The sequence below is a fragment of the Oncorhynchus mykiss genome, chromosome 1 (genome assembly GCF_013265735.2).
Source record: "Oncorhynchus mykiss isolate Arlee chromosome 1, USDA_OmykA_1.1, whole genome shotgun sequence".
Taxonomy (NCBI): domain Eukaryota; kingdom Metazoa; phylum Chordata; class Actinopteri; order Salmoniformes; family Salmonidae; genus Oncorhynchus; species Oncorhynchus mykiss.
In genome coordinates this window covers 85,890,438-85,902,675 of record NC_048565.1, presented here as the reverse complement: position 1 = coordinate 85,902,675, position 12,238 = coordinate 85,890,438, and the positions used below count along the sequence as shown (strand labels likewise).

At 45.3% G+C, this 12,238-nt stretch overlaps 1 protein-coding gene across 7 annotated transcripts in view; it reads left to right on the top strand.

Moving 5' to 3' along the window:
* The window catches only part of LOC110531925 (adhesion G protein-coupled receptor B3), a 155,600-nt gene extending 144,501 nt beyond the window's left edge, over positions 1-11,099 (top strand). For 4 of the 7 annotated variants that reach the window (XM_036987692.1, XM_036987696.1, XM_036987715.1 and 1 more), the window contains 4 exons: positions 169-965; positions 4,409-4,444; positions 5,395-5,499; positions 9,752-10,153. In XM_036987692.1, coding sequence (XP_036843587.1) covers positions 169-965; positions 4,409-4,444; positions 5,395-5,499; positions 9,752-9,940 — 1,127 coding nt within the window. In that variant the 3' untranslated portion in view covers positions 9,941-10,153. Of the gene's footprint in view, positions 1-168; positions 966-4,408; positions 4,445-5,394; positions 5,500-9,751 lie in introns of all 7 variants that reach the window. The other 3 variants (XM_036987706.1, XM_036987698.1, XM_036987682.1) reach the window with 2 other exon arrangements.
* Positions 11,100-12,238: the final 1,139 nt, after the last annotated feature.

The following is a 12,238-nucleotide window of genomic DNA, read 5'->3' as shown; positions in this document are numbered from 1 at the left end:
TCAGTATGGTGCATTCATTCCCCACTAACTCCCCTGTCTGTCAGTATGGTGCATTCATTCCACTAACTCCCCTGTCTGTCAGTATGGTGCATTCATTCCACTAACCACCTTGTCTGTCAGTATGGTGTATTCATTCCCCACTAACTCCCCTTTCTCTCCTCTCCACAGCTCTCCACAAAGACATGGGCTCTTGCCGCGCGGCGACCATCACCGGCACCCTATCCCGTATCTCTCTGAATGACGAGGAGGATGAGAAGGGTCCCGAGGGGCTCAACTACTCCACCTTACCCGGCAACATCATCTCCAAGGTGATGATCCAGCAGCCCGGCATGCACATGGGCCCCATGGGGGACATGGGTGAGGGCTGCCTGGGCGACAGCGTGTCTGACATGCGCCGCACCGTCTACCTGTGCACCGATGATGCTCTCCGTCAGTCCGACCAGGATATGGGCGGGCACGGGCATGGCGGGATGGGCAGTGGCCACGACATGGGCAACATGGGCGGTATGGGTGGTATGAGCGGACATTCACCCCAAGGCCAGATGATGGAGACAGACTACATTGTGATGCCACGAGCTTCGGCGGCGTCAGCAGGATCTGGGAACTGTAACACACTTCCCACTCTCCTGAAGGATGATAGCTCCACCAAGATGAACATGGGCCTGGGCATGGGAGATACGCTGCCCCATGATAGGATGATGCAACACTACAAGATGGCACCGGACTTCAGCATGAGCCCGACGGGGATGGGCGGGATTGGGGTCATGGAGCACATGAACATGGGGGTGAACATGGATCAGAACCTACAGCAGCAGTATGGGTCAGGAGGAGGACAGGAACACATGCAGCAGAACCTGCCCTTTGAACCCCGAACCGCTGTCAAGAACTTCCTGGCTGAGATGGAAGAGACTGGAGGGCTGTCGAGGAGCGAGACGGGATCCACCATATCCATGAGCTCCTTAGAGGTAGGCTGGAGAAGAGAAGACTGTTGAAGTGTTGATTTGACCATAGAGGTAGGCTGGAGTGGAGAATACTGTTGAAATGTTAATTTAACCTTGGAGGTAGGCTGGAGTGGAGAAGGCTGTTGAAGTGTTGATTTAACCTTAGAGGTAGGCTGGAGTGGAGAAGGCTGTTGAAGTGTTGATTTAACCTTAGAGGTAGGCTGGAGTGGAGAAGACTGTTGAAGTGTTGATTTAACCTTGGAGGTAGGCTGGAGTGGAGAAGGCTGTTGAAGTGTTGATTTAACCTTAGAGGTAGGCTGGAGTGGAGAAGACTGTTGAAGTGTTGATTTAACCTTAGAGGTTACCTGGAGTGGAGAAGACTGTTGAAGTGTTGGATAACCTTAGAGGTAGGCTGGAGTGGAGAAGACTGTTGAAGTGTTGGATAACCTTAGAGGTAGGCTGGAGTGGAGAAGGCTGTTGAAGTGTTGGATAACCTTAGAGGTTACCTGGAGTGGAGAAGACTGTTGAAGTGTTGGATAACCTTAGAGGTTACCTGGAGTGGAGAAGAATGTTGAAGTGTTGGATAACCTTAGAGGTTACCTGGAGTGGAGAAGACTGTTGAAGTGTTGGATAACCTTAGAGGTTACCTGGAGTGGAGAAGGCTGTTGAAGTGTTGGTTTAACCTTAGAGGTAGGCTGGAGTGGAGAAGACTGTTGAAGTGTTGGATAACCTTAGAGGTTACCTGGAGTGGAGAAGAATGTTGAAGTGTTGGATAACCTTAGAGGTTACCTGGAGTGGAGAAGACTGTTGAAGTGTTGGATAACCTTAGAGGTTACCTGGAGTGGAGAAGGCTGTTGAAGTGTTGATTTAACCTTAGAGGTAGGCTGGAGTGGAGAAGGCTGTTGAAGTGTTGATTTAACCTTAGCGGTAGGCTGGAGTGGAGAAGACTGTTGAAGTGTTGATTTAACCTTAGAGGTTACCTGGAGTGGAGAAGACTGTTGAAGTGTTGATTTAACCTTAGAGGTAGGCTGGAGTGGAGAAGACTGTTGAAGTGTTGATTTAACCTTAGAGGTAGGCTGGAGTGGAGAAGGCTGTTGAAGTGTTGATTTAACCTTAGAGGTAGGCTGGAGTGGAGAAGACTGTTGAAGTGTTGATTTAACCTTAGAGGTAGGCTGGAGTGGAGAATACTGTTGAAGTGTTGGATAACCTTAGAGGTTACCTGGAGTGGAGAAGACTGTTGAAGTGTTGGATAACCTTAGAGGTTACCTGGAGTGGAGAAGACTGTTGAAGTGTTGGATAACCTTAGAGGTTACCTGGAGTGGAGAAGACTGTTGAAGTGTTGGATAACCTTAGAGGTTACCTGGAGTGGAGAAGGCTGTTGAAGTGTTGATTTAATCTTAGAGGTAGGCTGGAGTGGAGAAGGCTGTTGAAGTGTTGATTTAACCTTAGAGGTAGGCTGGAGTGGAGAAGGCTGTTGAAGTGTTGATTTAACCTTAGAGGTAGACTGGAGTGGAGAAGGCTGTTGAAGTGTTGATTTAACCTTAGAGGTAGGCTGGAGTGGAGAAGGCTGTTGAAGTGTTGATTTAACCTTAAAGGTAGGCTGGAGTGGAGAAGGCTGTTGAAGTGTTGGTTTAACCTTAGAGGTAGGCTGGAGTGGAGAAGACTGTTGAAGTGTTGATTTAACCTTAGAGGTAGGCTGGAGTGGAGAAGGCTGTTGAAGTGTTGATTTAACCTTAGAGGTTACCTGGAGTGGAGAAGACTGTTGAAGTGTTGATTTAACCTTAGAGGTTACCTGGAGTGGAGAAGACTGTTGAAGTGTTGATTTAACCTTAGAGGTAGGCTGGAGTGGAGAAGACTGTTGAAGTGTTGATTTAACCTTAGAGGTTACCTGGAGTGGAGAAGACTGTTGAAGTGTTGATTTAACCTTAGAGGTAGGCTGGAGTGGAGAAGACTGTTGAAGTGTTGATTTAACCTTAGAGGTAGGCTGGAGTGGAGAAGGCTGTTGAAGTGTTGATTTAACCTTAGAGGTAGGCTGGAGTGGAGAAGACTGTTGAAGTGTTGATTTAACCTTAGAGGTAGGCTGGAGTGGAGAAGACTGTTGAAGTGTTGGATAACCTTAGAGGTTACCTGGAGTGGAGAAGACTGTTGAAGTGTTGGATAACCTTAGAGGTTACCTGGAGTGGAGAAGACTGTTGAAGTGTTGGATAACCTTAGAGGTTACCTGGAGTGGAGAAGACTGTTGAAGTGTTGGATAACCTTAGAGGTTACCTGGAGTGGAGAAGACTGTTGAAGTGTTGATTTAACCTTAGAGGTTACCTGGAGTGGAGAAGACTGTTGAAGTGTTGATTTAACCTTGGAGGTAGGCTGGAGTGGAGAAGGCTGTTGAAGTGTTGATTTAACCTTAGAGGTAGGCTGGAGTGGAGAATACTGTTGAAGTGTTGGTTTGACCTTAGAGGTAGGCTGGAGTGGAGAAGACTGTTGAAGTGTTGATTTAACCTTAGAGGTAGGCTGGAGTGGAGAATACTGTTGAAGTGTTGGTTTGACCTTAGAGGTAGGCTGGAGTGGAGAAGGCTGTTGAATTGTTGGATAACCTTAGAGGTAGGCTGGAGTGGAGAAGGCTGTTGAAGTGTTGGATAACCTTAGAGGTTACCTGGAGTGGAGAATACTGTTGAAGTGTTGGTTTAACCTTAGAGGTAGGCTGGAGTGGAGAAGGCTGTTGAAGTGTTGGATAACCTTAGAGGTAGACTGGAGTGGAGAAGACTGTTGAAGTGTTGATTTAACCTTAGAGGTAGGCTGGAGTGGAGAATACTGTTGAAGTGTTGGTTTGACCTTAGAGGTAGGCTGGAGTGGAGAAGACTGTTGAAGTGTTGGTTTAACCTTAGAGGTAGGCTGGAGTGGAGAAGACTGTTGAAGTGTTGGATAACCTTAGAGGTAGGCTGGAGTGGAGAAGGCTGTTGAAGTGTTGGATAACCTTAGAGGTTACCTGGAGTGGAGAATACTGTTGAAGTGTTGGTTTAACCTTAGAGGTAGGCTGGAGTGGAGAAGGCTGTTGAAGTGTTGGTTTAACCTTAGAGGTAGGCTGGAGTGGAGAAGGCTGTTGAAGTGTTGGTTTAACCTTAGAGGTTACCTGGAGTGGAGAATACTGTTGAAGTGTTGGATAACCTTAGAGGTAGGCTGGAGTGGAGAAGGCTGTTGAAGTGTTGATTTAAGTAAATTAAGGTTTTGTTTGTTGTTATGTTCCACTGAGAAATTGTGGCAGAGGTAAATACAGAATGAATGTGTAGCTGTGTTCAAGTGAGAAGATCGTCACGTTGTTGCCGTAAAATAAAATGGGCTTATTTTGTCATGGTTAGAATGTTATTTAGTGTTCATTAATATAATTATAATTTCTATAGTATTCAGAAGTTAATGACCCCTCATGTTAACAGACTGTCTAATTATCCGCAATATGTTTGTTTTGTCTTCAGAGAAGAAAATCGCGCTACCAAGATCTGGACTTTGAAGTAAGTCAATTTACTGGTTGGCAAAGTGCATGCTTCAGGCTTTTGTTGTTACACTGAGCATTTGTGTTCGCCCTACTCTTTAATTTACTACTGTTGTTACACTGAGCATTCTTGTTTACCCTACCCTTTAATTTACTACTGTTGTTACACTGAGCATTCTTGTTTACCCTACCCTTTAATTTACTACTGTTGTTACACTGAGCATTCTTGTTTACCCTACCCTTTAATTTACTACTGTTGTTACACTGAGCATTCTTGTTTACCCTACCCTTTAATTTACTACTGTTGTTACACTGAGCATTCTTGTTTACCCTACCCTTTAATTTTACTACTACCTTGTGTAGCACTTAAGCTTATTGGAGTAACATGGTTTTGACAGAAAACAGATGTATTTATGTGTGGCGTAGTTAAGGTAAAAGCAACGCTGTCAATCTAAACCCGTACAGGGCCGCCAGCAAATCTTCCCTGCTCATGTTGTTCCCCTCCATCTCCTACATACATCCATTGGCTATGAGTTGATTTGAAACCTGTTACGCTTTCTGAGGTCACATGCACATTTCACACCTGACTTCTGCACTTCTTCTATGGAAAATATGACATTGTCTGACAGCCCAAGACACAAATGTCTCACACCCCTTCTGTGGGTTTATTCCATTTCTCCATCCATTTTTTGTAATCTGACTATTCTGCATAAATGCAAAAGGTAGATTTGATAATAAAATTGGCCATAAATTATATGTAATTACTCAACTGGCTTACATTATATGCAAAAAAATCCTTAAAAGACATTGGCCCCTTTAATATGTCTCAGGCTTACTGTAATACCAGTGGCAGATTAAATGCTATTCAGAAAGGTGTACTGGTTGGAGAGGATAAAACATTGCATTATAATCTCCATCCTATTATTGGCTTTGATTTCCAAACCAAAAACGAACCCCTTGCCATTGCAGAAAGTCATGCACACCAGGAAAAGACACATGGAGCTGTTCCAAGAACTGAATCAGAAATTTCAAACCCTGGATCGATTTCAAGACATACCAAATATGGGCAGCATGGTGAGTAATAATACCAGGAACAGGAAATCAGCAGTAACAGGAAATGGTGAAGGAGGGAGATGATTGGTCAGCGGTCGTCTGTTGTAGACCAATTACAGAGCTGGAGAAGATCCAGGTGGGGTGATTGGTTGAAGCTGGTGGTTGTCGACCAATTAGAGTACGAAACAAGATCATGTCAGGATAGATAGTCTTTTTTAGATGTCCATCCGCTCAGCAACACACGTAGTGAGTCATTGAGCAAATGAACAGATCCAGTGACATGGCCCTATACCTAACAGGCCTGCCAAATGCTACTGGTGATGGGGTTCAGTGACATGGCCCTATACCTAGCAGGCCTGCCAGCTGCTACTGGTGATGGGGTTCAGTGACATGGCCCTATACCTAACAGGCCTGCCAAATGCTACTGGTGATGGGGTTCAGTGACATGGCCCTATACCTAGCAGGCCTGCCAGCTGCTACTGGTGAGGGGGTTCAGTGACATGGCCCTATACCTAGCAGGCCTGCCAGCTGCTACTGGTGAGGGGGTTCAGTGACATGGTCCTATACCTAACAGGCCTGCCAGCTGCTACTGGTGAGGGGGTTCAGTGACATGGCCCTATACCTAGCAGGCCTGCCAGCTGCTACTGGTGATGGGGTTCAGTGACATGGCCCTATACCTAACAGGCCTGCCAGCTGCAACTGGTGAGTGGGTTCAGTGACATGGCCCTATACCTAGCAGGCCTGCCAGCTGCTACTGGTGATGGGGTTCAGTGACATGGCCCTATACCTAACAGGCCTACCAGCTGCTACTGGTGAGGGGGTTCAGTGACATGGCCCTATACCTAGCAGGCCTGCCAGCTGCTACTGGTGAGGGGGGGAGGGGGGGACTAGTCTTTAGTTGAGAGATCCTGTCTGAGAGAAGGTAGGCATTAACTAATTTTGGCAGTCTGCAGATTCACTCCTCTCCTACTTCTCAACCATATTGAAGGAGAAGGTCCAAGGTCCCTCCACTCGGACAAGGATGCAAGGAATCGAGAAAAGGATCCTGCTTGGCTCTCTTTACCACCACCCAGCAAATTGGGGGGGGGGGGGGCAAGGTTAAGACTATGTACCATAGATGTATTGAAAAGAGCCACTGTGAGGTGGTTGTCTGTCGTGGTAGTCCATCTGAATTAGTGTTCATCCATTCAAATCCAGATGTGTATCATTCAAGAGACCAGTCATGGTCATTCAGGCTTGATGACTACTGAGTGAATGCTTTCTGCATTGCTTTCTGCACTGTATCCTGGGAAATTGGCCTGTTGACCAAAACACACTCAGGCCTATTGTTGTGTGAGAATAGTGTCAGCTCTGCGGCATGCAAGTAGGCAGGCAGGCAGTTAGCCCCTCGGCCTGCCATGTCATGTAATCTTCTCTCTCTTCTCTCACATTTCAATCAGCCCCACTGCACAGTGTAATTCTCTGCTTGTTGCTTAGTAACCACCACAAGGACATTTATATAAAAAACTACATCCCTTTGTTTTTCTATTTTTTTCTTATGGATTAAATGTACTGCAGTGCTGGCTGGGCTGGCTGAATAAATGTACTGCAGTGCTGGCTAGGCTGGCTGATTAAATGTACTGCAGTGCTGGCTGGGCTGGCTGAATAAATGTACTGCAGTGTTGGCTGGGCTGGCTGATTAAATGTACTGCAGTGCTGGCTAGGCTGGCTGATTAAATGTACTGCAGTGCTGGCTGGGCTGGCTGAATAAATGTACTGCAGTGCTGGCTGGGCTGGCTGATTAAATGTACTGCAGTGCTGGCTAGGCTGGCTGATTAAATGTACTGCAGTGCTGGCTGGGCTGGCTGATTAAATGTACTGCAGTGCTGGCTGGGCTGGCTGATTAAATGTACTGCAGTGCTGGCTGGGCGGGCTGATTAAATGTACTGCAGTGCTGGCTAGGCTGGCTGATTAAATGTACTGCAGTGCTGGCTAGGCTGGCTGATTAAATGTACTGCAGTGCTGGCTAGGCTGGCTGATTAAATGTACTGCAGTGCTGGCTGGGCTGGCTGATTAAATGTACTGCAGTGCTGGCTGGGCTGGCTGATTAAATGTACTGCAGTGCTGGCTGGGCGGGCTGATTAAATGTACTGCAGTGCTGGCTAGGCTGGCTGATTAAATGTACTGCAGTGCTGGCTAGGCTGGCTGATTAAATGTACTGCAGTGCTGGCTAGGCCGGCTGATTAAATGTACTGCAGTGCTGGCTAGGCTGGCTGATTAAATGTACTGCAGTGCTGGCTAGGCTGGCTGATTAAATGTACTGCAGTGCTGGCTGGACTGGCTGATTAAATGTACTGCAGTGCTGGCTAGGCTGGCTGATTAAATGTACTGCAGTGCTGGCTGGGCTGGCTGAATAAATGTACTGCAGTGCTGGCTAGGCTGGCTGATTAAATATACTGCAGTGCTGGCTGGGCTGGCTGATTAAATGTACGGCAGTGCTGGCTGGGCTGGCTGATTAAATGTACTGCAGTGCTGGCTGGGCTGGCTGATTAAATGTACTGCAGTGCTGGCTGGGCTGGCTGATTAAATGTACTGCAGTGCTGGCTGGGCTGGACTAGCTGAATACATGTACTGCAGTGCTGGCTGGGCTGGCTGATTAAATGTACTGCAGTGCTGGCTGGGCTGGCTGATTAAATGTACTGCAGTGCTGGCTGGGCTGGCTGATTAAATGTACTGCAGTGCTGGCTAGGCTGGCTGATTAAATGTACTGCAGTGCTGGCTAGGCTGGCTGATTAAATGTACTGCAGTGCTGGCTGGGCTGGCTGATTAAATGTACGGCAGTGCTGGCTGGGCTGGCTGATTAAATGTACTGCAGTGCTGGCTGGGCTGGCTGATTAAATGTACTGCAGTGCTGGCTGGGCTGGCTGATTAAATGTACTGCAGTGCTGGCTGGGCTGGACTAGCTGAATACATGTACTGCAGTGCTGGCTGGGCTGGCTGATTAAATGTACTGCAGTGCTGGCTGGGCTGGCTGATTAAATGTACTGCAGTGCTGGCTGGGCTGGCTGATTAAATGTACTGCAGTGCTGGCTAGGCTGGCTGATTAAATGTACTGCAGTGCTGGCTAGGCTGGCTGATTAAATGTACTGCAGTGCTGGCTAGGATGGCTGATTAAATGTACTGCAGTGCTGGCTAGGCTGGCTGATTAAATGTACTGCAGTGCTGGCTAGGCTGGCTGATTAAATGTACTGCAGTGCTGGCTAGGCTGGCTGATTAAATGTACTGCAGTGCTGGCTGGACTGGCTGATTCAATGTACTGCAGTGCTGGCTGGACTGGCTGATTAAATGTACTGCAGTGCTGGCTAGGCTGGCTGATTAAATGTACTGCAGTGCTGACTGGGCTGGCTGATTAAATGTACTGCAGTGCTGGCTGGGCTGGCTGATTAAATGTACTGCAGTGCTGGCTGGGCTGGCTGATTAAATGTACTGCAGTGCTGGCTAGGCTTGCTGAATAGCTGGCTGGCTCCACAGCTACAGACAACATTAGTGACCATTGTGTGTTCCCTGACTGCATAGTAACAGCTCCGATAGCTCGCTGTCCTATTTGACTCCCTGCTAGTCTCTTTGTGAGTGTCAGTGAGAGTACATCCAGATTATGGGAACAGAACACAGTCAGACACAGTGGAAGCTCGTCCTCTAGTCCCTCTTCACCGTTATCCAGCTGGAAGGGAACTCACTATTCATTTGATTTCTTCCATGGTATAATCTAACCATATTATTCACATTTGAGATACTTATCATTACCCTTTGTTACTTACACTTCTCATAGAACCATTACACCATTAATATGCTCTACCAGAACATTAGTTGAGGTGATCAATGCATAGAGGCAGTACGGCATGATTCAAAGTCTCTGCCATAATCCATTGTTTTGCTACACTTTATAATAACTTTAATGGATAATCCATTATAATGTTCATATTAATGTTTATAAATGTTTTAAAGTGATGAAATTCAAATGTATTTAACCAATGTTACCCAATGTTTAAGAAGAAGAACTGTAACCAGTGACAGTGAGGCATGCTCCCTTCTAAGTAATAACCCTCACATATCCCTGTATGTATATATCCCTGACCCTATCCTATATATTACATATAAAGTATATGTGGTATAACATATAGTAACAATTTATAGTGAACCATGTTTAGTGACTGTAAGGCATGCTATCTGCTGTGTCCTGCTATGTCCCTGTCCATATCTGCTGCTAACCTGTCCCTGTCCCTGTCCTCCCAAGGACAAGGCCATGGCCAACAAGAACCCCTGGGAGAGCTACAACCCAGCCTGTGAGTACCAGAACTACGCCAGTATGAATGTACTAGACCCTGACCCCAAGGACTCTCTGGAGATGACCGCAGCAGAGTGGGAGAAGTGTGTCAATCTCCCCTTAGACGTCCAGGAGGGAGACTTCCAGACAGAGGTCTGATCTGATCTGATCTAAACAAACCAGGAAATGAGTCCAAAATGGCACCCTATTCCCAATGAAGTGCACTACTTATGACCAGGTCCTATAGGCCTCTTTTTCACCAGTACCCAAAGGGCTCTTTTGAACAGGACTCATAGGGCTCTGGTCAAAGGTAGTGCACTATATAGGGAATAGGGTGACATTTTGGATGCACTCCAGAAAGGAGACTTCCAGGAAGTTAAAAACCAGGAAGAGGAAAACCAGGAGAAAAAATGATAACCAGGACATGGAGGAAAGGGGAAAGGATGTATTTTGCACTGAAAAAAATGGACAGACTGTCCTAACAGCCTTGGCCTAGTACATATCTGGATTCTAAAGGAGGGATGACAAGGACATGATGTGCCAATACCATTTAAGAGGAAAACACAGAGGACAGGAGGAAGAAATACAACAAAAAATACAACAAAAATCATCAGTGTTACTTTTTGTATTCTCACTAGTGTACTTAGTGCAGCGGGCCAGCCAGGTGGGTGTACAATATTTACCATCATGTGTTTCAGAGTACCCATGGTAAAGAAGAATTGGTTTCAAAAAGGTGAAAATCTTTCTAGATGAATAAACCTCAAAAGCTAAATGAAGACATAATACAATGTCAATCCCAGCTTCGTTGGATCCAGTTTTATATTTCACAAAACTGGACCCTGGAAGCACAATGTATATATTTATGCAGGTTTTTAAAAAGTTTATAACAAGTCTGTTTGGCCATTACTATACTTTTTACTTTATAATATAAAATATATATGAGCGGAGAGTGGCAGGCAAAGAGGATTTTCTGTCATATAAAAATGAATGTTTGTCAAAGCTACATTCTTCATTGCTTTAAATGCAATAAAGGTAATGCTCACTTTTATATGAATAATATATTTCACAAACTTTAATACTGCAGAATCTTGCTTGAAGAATCTCGGCTAAAACTCTCTCATCTGCAGCCCTGTATAAAATATTTAAAAATGAAAAATGTTGTATGGTGTAAATAAACTTTTGTCTACATATGTTTTACTTGTGCCAATTTATTTTAATGAGAAAAAAATGCCAACTTGATCAAGCGTTATATATAGCGTTATAAAATGTTAACATTTGAACAAGGAATGTAAATAAAAGAGGAAATATGTTCGTACTGCTTCAGAGAACGTGTCAAGTCTATCTGGTGGTCATGCCTTTGTCAAGTCTATCTGGTGGTCATGCCTTTGTCAGATGTATTGCTCTTTAAACCAACAGGTTCTCCTCAAAAGCCCTGTGCTACCTTGTGCTAACATTTTTATTTAACTAGGCAAGTCAGTTAAGAACAAATTCTTATTTTCAATGACGGCCAGTGTGTCGTTCTGCCTGTTCAGGTTTTGTACAGATTTGTACCTTGTCAGCTCAGGGGTTTGAACTTACAACCTTCCAGTTACTAGTCCAACGCTCTAACCACTAGGCTACCCTGCCGCCCCATGTGTCCTTTGTTCTGATCTTTTCCACATTCTGATTGTGCCCAAATCTTTTGAGAGGTGTAGACATTATAAACTCATTGTGATCTTATTGTGATCAGATCTTCCTGACCAATTCCAGAGGTAGTCGGGGTGCATTGTGTCTGGATATCTTACAAATGTAGACAGATCTGACAAATCATTGACAGGTGGCATGATTGACTTATGGCACAACATGTCTTAAAACAAATGCATGTATCTTATTTTGAAAAACTATTTGTGAAATCATTTACATACAAGTATACCTGTTTACATTGCAGACACTGTGGATGGATCAGAGACATTTTAATACCATGTGTAGATGCGACAAACCTTGCTCAGATAGTGATTGTATCATATTGATCAGATCACGAAACCTACATGCTAGTGCAAGGTGTAAACAAGGCTTATTAAGATGTATTCCATCTGGTTCTGCCATCTTTGCTTTGTTTTTGACCTTCCATTAACAAACCCACATTAGGTTGGACAGAACGAACAGAATGAACAGAACATACATGAGAAATGAAAGAAGTTAGGCTTACACTTCATACAGTATTCCATCCATATCGTGGAAGTTCAGCATGATAGAAATGTAAAGGCAAAGTTCCCGGTGTTAGCGCAGACTTGGAAATGGGGATGCCTAGTCAGTTGTCCAACTGAATGTATTCAACTGAAATGTGTCTTCTGCATTTAACCCAACCCCTCTGAATCAGAGCGGAGCGGGGGAGGGGGGGGGGGGGGCTGCCTTAGTCAACATCCACATCTTCAGTGCCCAGGGAACAGTGGGTTAACTGCCTTGCTCAGTGGCAGA